The 12,997-nt window shown below is 39.5% G+C and overlaps 1 protein-coding gene and 1 pseudogene across 1 annotated transcript in view; both read right to left on the bottom strand.

Annotated features, from left to right (window-relative positions):
- DNAH12 (dynein axonemal heavy chain 12) overlaps positions 1-12,997 on the bottom strand; it is a 291,227-nt gene that overhangs the window by 9,693 nt on the left and 268,537 nt on the right. Inside the window, exons 65-68 of the mRNA XM_090282944.1 lie at positions 7,437-7,574; positions 5,967-6,200; positions 5,501-5,689; positions 991-1,094 (exon numbers count right to left, since the gene is read on the bottom strand). Of these exons, the coding sequence (XP_090139070.1) occupies positions 991-1,094; positions 5,501-5,689; positions 5,967-6,200; positions 7,437-7,574 (665 nt within the window). The remainder of the gene's footprint in view (positions 1-990; positions 1,095-5,500; positions 5,690-5,966; positions 6,201-7,436; positions 7,575-12,997) is intronic.
- Positions 3,490-3,851, bottom strand: LOC150004809 (small ribosomal subunit protein uS10 pseudogene; annotated as a pseudogene).

Here is a 12,997-nt window from a genome sequence, read left to right as displayed (position 1 = left end):
TCCAGTACTAAACAAGCTGCCTCGGTTGAGAGACTGACAATTTCTTCCTCCGCCCCAACCCCACAGGTTTGCACAGTCAGAAGCAATGTGGCTCTATTTTACCTAGCACTGGAACTATGCACTGTGTGGTCTGGTCTGGGGCTGGGATCGTGTCCCTGGTTTAAAATGTAAGATTGCCTTTTTTGCCGCAGCTTCAGTTGCTGTGCCGCTAGCCACCCCTTAGCTACCCCCTAGCCAGTCCCAGCCCTGCTGCCTGCTGCTGCCACCAAGCACCACCCCCGTAGCTGCTACTGCTGCACTGCACCTCCTTCTTTCTGTCCTGGCTCTGCCCCTACTACCTTTCTGGCTGAATAGTTCTTCTTTATTTCTTTGCTGAACTTCCTTGTAGTTTCGATATCCTAGATTTTCTGTGTTTTTTTTTGTTGTTGTTGTTTTTTTGAAGTAGCTGTAAATTCCTTCTTAGTTGTGATGGAGACGCAGCATGTCTATCTATGCCTCCATCTTGGCTAGAAGTTGAGTTTCCATTATTTAAGCCAGTATTGAATTGTAGGAAATTCAATTAAAAATTTCAAAAAAATAATTTGGTTGCTATCATGGGGTGCCTAACCCCCATGATTGTACTCAGGAAGAAAAGGAAGGTGTATAAATGTCAAACGGAAGAAAAGAATCAAAATATGTGACTACACATAGGCCTAATTAATGTTTGTTTCATCTTTAGTTCCTGAAAAGAATAGTAATGGATTAATGAGAAATTCTGATTAATGAATATTTTTAACCAGATCTTTTTTTCATCATCATTATTACATTATAAAAGATAGCCTCACTTCTGGGGCAAAAGGTTATGCAATTTAATTATAAATTAGAAAGGGAGGGGAATTCTAAAGAAATGGCAGGTTTTGATAACTTTTTCTTAAAATTTTAAGTCAATACCAATGTGTCTATCGATGTTGGTTGGTCACCTTCTGAATCACTGGGAGTATAGATTCTTACTTGTTAAATCTTTCCATTTCTTGTACTAACACAGTATTCATACTCTCTTCATATCTCACAGGATACTTCCACAGGGATGTTTCAATGTCAAAATCATTTGGAAGCTAAAAAAATAGATTTTGAAGATTACATATTACTCTCAAAATAGATAATTAGTTTCATTCAACTATAATATCACTAGTAGCTAACACTGAGGAGTTATTATATGCTAGGTATTGTGCTAACTGCTTTCCATAGATTATCTCATTTAATCCTTAGTATTTGCTCTTATGTGGCCATTATTATCTCCATTCACAGATAAGGACATTTAAGTAGAGAGGATAAATAATTGCCCAACCAGTTTGGATTCTGCTGCTTTAAATGGGACACAGCTCCTGGACTGAATCACCTGGGTCAAGCCTTCTGCTTTATTATGCAGAGAGATTGAATCCTCTTCTGTTTCAACCCTTCACTGCAGGCGATGCTTGGAGCCTAACCCAAAGACCTATTAATTGGCTTTCTTAAAGAAAAGAGCCATTTTCCCTGAGACAAAACTGGCACTCCCGTCTAAAGTACACATGGATCAAGTCATTTATTCTTTTAAATGGAAATCTTCTTCCCTTAGGTTATACTTATTACATGTTATCCTTTACAATCCATAGAATTTTCACATAATCCCCCACCCCCACCCCAGCAAACCCTATCTCCGAAGCCAAACTCATCATTCAGGTAGTAACTGTTTAATAGTAAAAATATTTTTATCACTACTAAAAGAAGTAAAAATAGAAAAATATTACCACCTGGAAGGCTGGATCAAAGCCAGGTAATAATTATCTTTCCATTACTGACTGAAAAGACCCCGGGGAGGGAAGGGGCAAGCAGAAAGTGGGGCGGCTAAGATACATAGCAACCAGAGTCATGCTAAGTGGCCTAGGAGCCAGACCACACCAGCAGTAGCCTGCAATACAAAAGGTCTTCGTCCTATTGGCATCTCTGTGAACACCCCCCTTGCCCCATACCCCTCACACCTGCCTCCCCAGACAGTCCTGCTCTCTCCAGCTTGAGCCTATGAAACATGATGTGCCCATATAATAAACAAACAAACAAACAAATAAATAAATAAATAATTGCCCAAGGTCACCCAGCCAAAAAGCGATCTGTTTAAATCCACAGGTCTCTAACTCCAAGGCCTATGCTGCAGGGTATAGCATTTTGCAGAACATATACATTTCTGAGAAGTTGTATAATTTTCTTTTGTAAATTAAATCTTATTTTGTATTGATAAAACTGATGTACCATTTCATAGCTGTTTTATATTGATTTCTGGCCAATTATCAATTGGCTTCAAATAGTTTAGCTTGTGCTGCTATCAAATAATTAATGTGTGAATAAAACAGAGTTTCAGGGCATACGGAGAGAGAAGGCCACCATGTGTCTGATTTCTATGAGGCACCAAAGGGATGCTTGAGAAGTAATGAAGGGGATTTTGGGACTGAGGATTAAGCCACAAGACATCAGAATTTACACTCATTAAGGGACAAGGAAGTTTCCCAATCAGGGAGATTCCAAACTAAAACAGTTAAGCTCCTCATGCGGTGGTCCCCAGGTGGTATAAATGACTTTTTCTAAGTCACTCTACATAGTGTCACTCAAGGACCCTTTGGCTTAGCACAATCCCTCTACCTCAAATAAATCCCAGATTCCACTGCCAGCTAACTTTCTGTTAGGGATCTTATAAGTGCCACCATTCTGCAAGGGAAAGAACCTTCCCCCACAGAGATAAACCACAGGACCGCTAAGGAGTCAGGGGTGAGAAGAGGCAAACAACAGAAGAAGCATTCTAGGAGTGAGGGTGGGAAGAGGCTAGTTTGTTCTCACTTAGTGTTCATAGGCACTGATACTCCCCTGTCTTCTCAGGGGCCACAGCCAGGTGTATGATGAGTAGGCTCTTAAGGAGTGGTGTCAGGAAAGGCTACCAACTGTGAGAGTTGAGCACTGGTACTGTCCGTGGGCTTTCAAGGCAGATGGACTATAGGTCAGGTTCTGCTACATCAGAGTGCCTGACACTGAAAAACACTGAAATAGGGGGAAAATTACACTATTTTCCCTGGAGGGGAATTGTGAAGATCTGTGCTTGGGACTATAATGTTTTTAAAAGTTCTATTAGTACTCCTTTATTGAATTTAAGATAGAAAAGCAAAGGTGAGACTAGAGAGTATCATTCCACTTTACCTAGTAGGGCTAACTAAGTACATTGGGTTCTATTATGAGGGGGAAAAAAAAAGAGCTCTAGCAGCTAATTTAGTGCTGATATTATCTCCCTTTGCCTCCTCACTTCTTGATCCATTATTTAAAAAGTAGGCCCATTACTTTTGCTTAGAAATGATAATAAATCATATATGTTCATTAGTTCATCCACAGTTACTAAGAATTTAGCATGGGCCAGACATTATGCAAAGAACTTCATATTTATTTATTTACTTATTTAACAACTGAAGTCAATTCATTAAAAAGGTTGATTTAAGCACCTGCAATGGTGACTTAAACATGAACTCCTGGCTCAATACTGATTGAGGTAAGCTACTTAACAATCTCAGAAGGACTGTGCAAGTCAATGAATTACTTGTGGTGGATCCTCATCTGAAACCCATCCCAAGTCTTAGAACCATTTCCACAGGGCATTTTCCTTGTAGGGATTCTCAGAGTCTTGGTAGGCATCTATACTGGTCCTTTCACTCTGAGATTCGTTTCCTTTGTGTCTCTGATTAAGTCAGCACACACCTTCTCTAGAGACTTTATGTTGTGACTCGTTAGGTAATTCTAATTTGGTGAATCGCTACCCCTGGTTCCACAGGTGTCTTTCCAGCACCTTTAAAAGTCATGGCTGAAAATCAGCAGAGGACCTAAACAGACACCTTTCCCAAGAAGATATACAAATGGCAGACAGATATATGAAAAGATGTTCAACCTCACTAGCTATTAGGGAAATGCAAATCAAAACTACCACGAGATACCACCTTACACTTGTTAGAGTGGCTGTTATCAACAAGACAAGTGGTAACAACTGTTGGAGAAGGTGTGGAGGAAAGGGAACATTCATTCACTGCTGGTGGGAATGCAGGCTGGTACAGCCACTGTGGAAAACAGTCTGGCAGTTCCTCAGAAAAGGAAGAATAGAATTACTCAGCAATCTCTCTCTTGGGTATCTACCCAACAAACTCAAAAACATGTGTTCGCAAAGATATACGTACCCCTATGTACATGGAAGCATTATTCAAGGTGGCCAAGAGATGGAGACATCCAGAGTGTCTTTCAACAGAGGACTGGATAAAGAAGATGTGGTACATCGTCGGCAGCCGTCCGTCTCGAGAGACGATGGTGTAGCTTCTTAAGAGTCTATCTGCACCGCCGAGAATGGCTGTGCAGTCCGACTCAGGAGTGACATGGTATCTGTCTCCTCCCGTGTTGAATCGACATCTTGCGATGACGCTGAAGCTACAGAGCCTGGGCAGGGTAATATGGAGGGTCTGCTGTTGCCCATGCAGCAGATCCCCCCTCTCTTCGCAGCTGAAGGGTCCAAGGGAAAGACGGAGTCGATACAGCTTGGCTTCAGGTGCACCGCAGGAGTTGCCGGTGTTGACTACAACATCAAACCGCCTTAGGGACTCCGGCTCCGGATTTTCTGTCGGGGTTTACTCCCTTAGCCTTTCCCCTGAAGAGGTATGCCGCAAGGCAGCGGAGGTTTTTTGGAATCAGAGTTTTCCTTCTCTGATGTGCCCTGACTGGAAGATCGAACTAGCGACACTTAGCTTGCAGGCCGACGCTCAATCCACTGAGCTAAACCAGCCAGGGCTTATGTGGTACATATATATATATATATACAATGGAATACTACCCAGCCATAAGAAGAGATGAAATATTGCCATGTGTGACGACATGGATGGACCTTGAGAATATTATGCTAAATCAGAAAAAACTAAGAACCATATGATTTTACTCATATGTGGGATATAAAACAAACTTGTGGACACAGACAGCTATGTAGTAGTTGCCAGAGGGAAGGAGATTGAAGGAAGTGGGGGATGGAGGGTGGCCTAACATATAGTGATGGGAGATGGTTTGACTGTAGGTGGTGGGCACACGGGGCAATATACAGAGTTAGTGTTATACAAATGTAACCTGAAATATATGTGATCCTATTAACCAAGGTCACCCAATAAGTTTAATTTTTAAAAAGCTTCTTGACCGACTTGTTTCTTGTGAGAGTGAGCAGTGGTGAATCAGGAGCAGGAGCGGGCTGATGGAGCTCTGCTGCAGCTGCAGTCAGTCTTCCTCAGAGAGCTACGCAAATACTTTCATTTATGATCTCTAATGTTCACAAGAACTTATCACCAGTGTATAGATTTGGACACTAATGCTCAGAAAGGTAAAATATTTCATTCAAGGTCATAATGCTCCTAAGTTTTCAGATTGCTATTTCAGTAACATTTTGATTTATCTTATAAGCAACATATTTTAAGCTAAACATTACCTTTTTGAGAATACCTTTGGTAATTTCAAGTAGAATCTGGTCAGTACTTCCTGAGGATCCTGTCTGTTTGGAGCCCCCCTGGGTGAGGAGCAAGGACTCAAAGAGGACTTTCGTTTGTTGAAGATCTTTGGAGACATCAACATTTTCATGTAATCCAAATATCTCAGGGTGTTGAGTAAATGGAAGTTTCTACCAGAATAGATTAAGGAAACATCACATTTTCACTGGATACATTAATTCATAAGGTAGACATGTACAGACCAAAATGGGTTAAAAATCAACTAAATAAACAATAAAGGAATCAAACTTTTCTAATTTTCAATAATTATTAGAAACAAAAGATACTGAAAATTGATTAAAACCATAATACTTATCTAACCTGATGCATTTCTAGCGAATATTTTACTACTTGCTTTTTAGAAAAATTGTACTTAAATTTAATCCTATTTTTAGTGGTATTAGTTACCTTAATGAATTCAATGTAATCATTATAGGTGCCTTTGGGAGGTGCAAAATAATTTCCACTGGGAGAAAACTTATAATGAGGGTTTTCAATTATGTGTGGATTATAAAAGTCAGCCAGCATGGTTAAGAGAAGACGTCTGTCCCAATCATCTGTCACTCTTCCTCCGTAGTTACATTCCCCAGTCAGGTAAGAGATAGCTTCAAATGGAATTGTGTCATATTCATTTATAAATAACTGAAAGAAATGAAACATAAAGTGAGAAAAACAAAGTCTTTCACTTCATTTCCACTTTAAGGTAGCATTAAATATCTGTCAATCAATCACCTATGGAAACACACAGAAGTGGGATTGAGAGAATTATCATTATGGGTTATCTTTGGGTGACCTTTAGGAGGCCCCATATCATAAAAGCCTTCACCACAGAAAAAAAGCAGAAAAGTATTAATATTCTGTGTTTGTCTAACTGGGAAAGTTCACTTACTAGCCTTGGTTTTCTTAAAAACAGGGGTAATACCAACCTTATATGGTTGCTGTGAGAATTAGAATTGATATATTATGTGCCTAGTTCAAAGTCTGATTTAGTAGGGATTTATAGTGGATATTTTATCTTATTCATTCATTCATTCATTCATCCATTCATTTACTTACTTACTTACTCACTTATTTACTTACTTATTTGGAGGGGCCTGCTGACCATCTGAATGCCTCACATTGTGAGTCCCAACCTCCCTTACAGCTAAGGCTCAGGCCTATGCCCTGGGCTTGGATCCTCAGATGCATCCATTTCACACTGAACTGGGGTTTGGTAAACAACGAAGTAGGAACAGCAAAAAATCTTTTTTTGATGACGTTTGAAAGATTACTAGAGTGTGTGTGGAAGATATGTCAGCTGCAATGTCTAATATTCAAGAAGGATAGAGGCACTGCTCCTACCAGACATGGTGTGATTCTGGATATGACTCTGGATACTTTGGTTCTTCATCTGTTTTGGTGATTCTGTGACCTACCCGATATTCTTTCAATAAATTCCTTTTCTATTTAAAGTAGACAGCCTATTCCTGTTGACTGAAAGAGCTGAATTTTAGATTTGACAGAGTGGAGGAGAAGAATAGAGGATAGTTAAGACCTATATAAATCCAACACTGAGGAGGGCTTTGCAAAAAGACAGAACCAGGGTCCTTGATGACAACAGTTTTGCTGAATCAACCAACTCCACAGCCTGTCCTTCCTCTGTACTTTTTTTTAATGTGAAATAAGTTTTGTTATGGTTTAAGCCAGTTTGAATCAGGTTTTCCATTATTTGTAGCAGAAAAAAATCCAGATAGAGTTAGACTTCATTAATCCATAGTTATAATTATTATTACTATCTACTCATCTATTAGTGATGTTGGGAGAACTGAATAAGTTATTCTAGCAAAGGGTCTGATACACAGTTATCCTCCATTAGGGTTAATTCCTTTCTAATTTTACCTGTAACTGTTGAATACTGATGCGTAAGTCTGATTCATTAAATCCATATGGAATATTCCAACCAAGAGGACCAAATTTCTTTCTCTCTTGTACAAGTGCATGAAAAAAACAAACTCCAAACAGCAACTTCTCCCATGCCTTTAATATAAAAATTACACAAGAAAAATATTCTGATAAGATTTTTAACAGTTAAGTGAGGCAAATCAGTGATCTTTTTCATTGTAACATTCTGTAATCATATATCTCTAAAAACTTATACTTAAAAAAGACATGCTAACTAAAATAATGTTTACTATAAAAGTATTAATTTTATGACTTAAAACCTCCAAAGCTAGACAAACTGCAATGATATTAAACTTTATTAAAATGTAATGATTCTGCCATTTACCAAAGTATTGGCTAATAATACTTTGGTAATGTTCACAGATATTTATAACTTCAATACTTAAATGTTGTCATATAGACTTGCTGACATATGCTTGAGGTTACAAGTGCAGGAGAATAATTAATTATTATGATATGAATAAGTAACAATATATATTTTCTGATTTTGTGACTTTCCATTTGGAGGTTTAAAAAATATTTATTTACTTTTAGAGAGAGGAAAATGGAGGGAGAAAGAGAAAGAGAGAGAGAGAGAGAAACATCAATGTGACAGAGGAACATTGATTGGCTACCTCTTGCACTTACCCCAACTGGGACCAAACCCACAACCCAGGCATGTGCCCTGACTAGGAATCGAACCGGTGGCCTTTCACTTTGTGGGATGATGTCCAACCAACTGAGCCACACCAGTCATGGCTGGAGATCATTTTGAAACCAATATTTATTTACTCTGTCCTTGGCATCTTCATATGTGTGACATGTATGTCACACGGTCCTCTCATTAAGCCTGTGTCAGTGCTCTGGAGGATGGCCTCCGATCCCTTTGAGGTTCCCCTACGTACATTTCAAGTATGCTATACAGCATGTATTTTAAGTTAAATAATCTCAAATGCAGAAAAATTCATCCAGTTATTTTCATGGGATTCAGCAGTAGAAAGTGTTTCTATAATATTAAAATGAAAGTACATCATGGCTTAACTGAATAACCATATTCTTGAAATGTTGTACATAAATCAAAGCATAGTTTACATATACTGGGTGAATGCTGTAACGATACATTTAATATGGGAAAACCTTTTGTCAATGAGAGCAAAAACTAATTTAGGTATATTTTCCACATATTTCACATAATGGGTTTCTTAAGGATGTGATAATTTCTCCACATTTTTAGCCTGTGCTTGTGAGCCAGGAAGGCTCCTGTGATATCAGAGAAATCTTAGGAACAGAGTACAGAAAGATGCATGCTTAGGATGAGATGCTGTCTGCCTAAGATGAATCTGAATGCACAAAGAATTGCTGTCTACAGCTGTGGCTGGAATTAGATGTGGGCTGAAGAGATGTATGTGATAAGGACATCAGAGGAATCTACCAGTCCTATTACCTAGATTCTTTAAAAAACAAAACAAAACCCTATAAAGACCTATAATGGTGGAGAGTAAGTGAAAGCTGCACTAACCTCCTCCTAAGACCAAATGGGAATTAAAATTATATTAAAGAAAAATCATCCTGAATAACCAACTGAATACTAGCTGGAGAGAAGCCTTATAACTAAGGACAGACCCCAAGGAACCACATCACCACAAAAAGACTGGAAAGGAGTGCAAAGGCATGAGAGGCCTGGCTGGGCTCCCATGGGCAGCAGTTGAAGTACCAAAGGGATATTTCAGCAGCTGGGGGGTCCCCCCTGAGAAGTATGGGGTCTAAACCCCAAGCTGGGCTCCTCAGCAGAGAGCATCAGAAACTTGGAAAGGAACCCAAATAACATCCACCTATGGAAAGCAGGAGGGCTTCTGTCCACCAGGGAGAGACAGCTAGAGATACAGAGGGTTTCTTAAAGGGCCAAAACACAAAATTTCATTTGCAGCCATTTACCTGGGCTCTGGCAGAGGGAGGGCAGAATGGATGAGAGTTGCATGAGGAGACTCTGGGGTTGGTGGCTCTGGGGAGAGAGTGGAAGGATCAGCTGCTAGGATCCTTGTGCTGAGTCATTCCCCATACTGCAGAAGACATCTTTCTAGGGCAGAGCACTCCCCTGCATGTGGCATCAGCCTGGAGGGAAGCAATAGCCCCACCCACAGGAATCCCCCTCACCCCATCCTGTGAAGCTTAAGCCAGTCTGCTGAGTACAGCTTGAGGCTATATCAGTGATTAACACTAACAGCAAAGATGGACCACTAGGAGTTCTGAGACTTTAGTTGACACTCCCCTGCCTGGTACTGGTAAAAGCCAACCTTAGTGCACAGTCTGGTTCTTTCTGCTCTACCCAGGCCCAACAGAGGGAGCAACAAGCTGTGGATTGCTGATAGTTCCAAACAGGTTGTCCAGGGCCAGTCACAGGCATGTCTGACACAGGTCTAATCAGAGTCTTTGCAGATCTACCTAGTACATAGAAACAAATTCAAAGAAGCAGCCAAAATGGGAAGACAAAGAAACAGGTCCCAAATGAAAGAACAAGAAAATTATCCAGAAAAAGAACTAAATGAAACGGAGGCAAGCAATTAATAAGATATAGAGTTTAGAGTAATGATTACAAGGATAGGCAACAGGATGCAAAAGACATAGAAATAATAAAAATACACTGGAAGGCTAAACAAGTTTGTTAACACCAAACCAGTACTGCAACAAAGGTTAAAGAGCTTCCTTTAAGAAGAAGAAAAAAAAAGGAAAATAATCTAACAATAAAATTGCACTAAATACATTTCTATTAATAATCACCTTAAATGTAAATGGCTTAAATGCTTCAACCAAAAGACATAGGGTAGCTGAATGGATAAGGAAAGTAAGAACCATATATATGCAGCCTCCAAGAGACCCACCTCAGATTGAAAGATACACACAGACTAAAATTAAACAGATGGAAAAAGATATTTCATGCAAATGGAAAGGTAAAAAAATGCTGGAGTAGCAGTACTTATATCCAATAAAATAGACTTTAAAATCAAGGCTATAGTGAGAGACAAAGAAGAACATTACATAATGATTAAGGAACTAATCCAACAAGAGGATATAACTCTAGTAAACATTTATGCACCCAACATAGGAACACTTAAATATGTGAAGCAAGTTTTGGTGGACATAAAGGGAGATTGACAGAAATACAGTCATAGTAGGGCATTTTAACACTATTGACTTCAAAGGATAGATATTTCAGACATAAAAGCAAAAAGGAGACAGCAGTGTTAAATGACACACAAGATCAAATGTATTTAACTGATATCTTCAGAGCATTTCATCCCAATACAGTGGAATATACATACTTTTCAAATGCACATGAAACATTTTCTAGGATAGACCACATGTTGGGACAGAAAACAAATCCCAATAAATTTAGAAGATTGAAATCATATCAAGCATCATCTCTGGCCACAATGCTAAAAACTAGAAATCGATCATAGGAAAATATGCAAAGACATGGAAGATAAATCACATGTTATTAAACAATGAAAGGGTCAATAGTCAATGGGTCAACAATGAAATCAAGGAAGAAATCAAAAGATACCTTAAAACAAATGAAAATGATGACACAACTATCCAAAATCTGTGGGACATTGGGAAAGTAACCGTAAGAGGGAAATTTATAGCATTACAGGCCTATATCAAACAACTAGAAAAAGCTCAAATAAAAAATTTAACTTCACACTTAAAGGAACTTGAAAAAGAACAACAAACAAAGCCCAAAATGAGTAAACGGAAGAAAATAATAAAGATCATGGCAGAAATAAACATAAATAGAGTCTAAAAGAGATGATACAAAAGATCAATGAGTTCAAGAGTAGGTTCTTTGAAAAGATAAACAAGATTGTAAAACCTCTAACCAGACTTATCAAGAAAAAGAGAGAGAGAGAACCTAACTAAATAATATCAGAAATGAAAGAGGAGAAATAACAACTGACACAAAAAAATACAAATATTATGAATAAATATATGCCAACAAACTGAACAGCCTGGAGGAAATGAATAAATTCCTAGAAACATAACAATCTTTCAAAACTAAATCAGGAAGAATAAGAGAATGTGACTAGACAGATTACACCTAGTGAAATTGAAACAGTAATAAAAAAACTCCCCAGACTTCCGGCCAAGATGGAGGCCTAGACTGGTGCACTCCATCTTCCTTCATAGCTGGGAAGGAGCATATCTGCTGCAGGACCAGAGATAGCCAGAAGCTCCAGGGGCTAAAGCTACATGGAAGTCCAACATATGAAGTTATAGACTAGTGGTGCTTGCCCGCACAGGTGGGAGGGGCAAAGCCAGGGTGGAGACGTCAAGCTGTGCTGGTGGCAGTGGCTGCAGTAACAGCGGTGGGATGGCGGCAAGCACAGACACCTGTATTTAAAAAGAGGCAAGAAACACCGGAGGAGCATCACCGGCTGCAGACCAGATCCCTCAGCTTGCGATTCCAATGCCAGGGAAGGCAGACCCCCATTGCCTCAGAAAGTGAAGGTCAGAAGGGGTGGGGATGGAGGAAGAAGCTCCCAGTCTCTCAGCAGAGAGCAAATGGCAAGAATCTATCTTGGACCCCCGCCCCCACACAAAATGCCACAGCATGGTGAGAAGGGTCACCCAGAAGTGACGAGTGCATGGGGCTCCACCCCAGTATAGCATAGGAGGTGAGACAGCCCTGCCCAGGAACCAAAGGTAAACACAAAACTGTCAGGATGGCAGTGATCATGATAGAGATTCCACTCATGCAGCAGACCAGACAGCAAATATCTGACCTAACAGATCAGCAGATAGAATATCTTTCTGAGGCATAGTTCAGAGCTTTGGTTATAAAAGTGCTTACAGACCTAACAGCAGATCTTAAACAAGATGGGGAAGGAATAAAGGCTAGTCCTGATGAAATGAATGAAAACACATACAAAACTAAGGGTGAGGGCAAGAAAACCAGGGATCAAATCAATAAATTGGAACATAGTGAAGGAACTAACAGTCAACCAGTGCAGAAAGAGGAAACAAAAAAAGAGGAAAATGAGAAGAGGCTCAGAAACCTATGGGACAGCTATAAGCGGGCCAACATTCAAAATAGGGTTGCCAAAAGGTGAAGAAGAACTAGAAATTGAAAAATTATGTAAAAAATAATGAAGCAGAACTTCCCTAACTTGGGAAAGGAAATAGACTTACAGGTCCAGGAAGCACAGAGAGTTCCAAAAAAACTGGACCCAGGGAGAACCACACCAAGACACAGTATAATCAAAATGTCAAAAATTAAGGACAAGGAGAGAATCTTAAAAGCAGCAAGAAAGAGGAAGAGAATTATGTACAAAGGGGTCCCAATAAGACTATCAGCTGATTTCTCAAAAGAAACTCTGCAGGCAAGAAGGGATTGGCAAGATGTATTCAAAGTAATGAAAAGCAAAAACCTACAACCATGATTACTCTGTCCAGCGAAGCTGTCATTCAGAATAGAAGGGCAGAGAAAGTGCTTCCAGGACAAAGTAAAACTGAATGAGTTC

This window comes from Furipterus horrens, unplaced genomic scaffold (genome assembly GCF_987537825.1).
Source record: "Furipterus horrens unplaced genomic scaffold, mFurHor1.1.pri manual_scaffold_7, whole genome shotgun sequence".
Classification (NCBI taxonomy): Eukaryota; Metazoa; Chordata; class Mammalia; order Chiroptera; family Furipteridae; genus Furipterus; species Furipterus horrens.
Note: the sequence above shows the minus strand (reverse complement) of the source record. Positions and strands in the feature narration are given on the sequence as shown.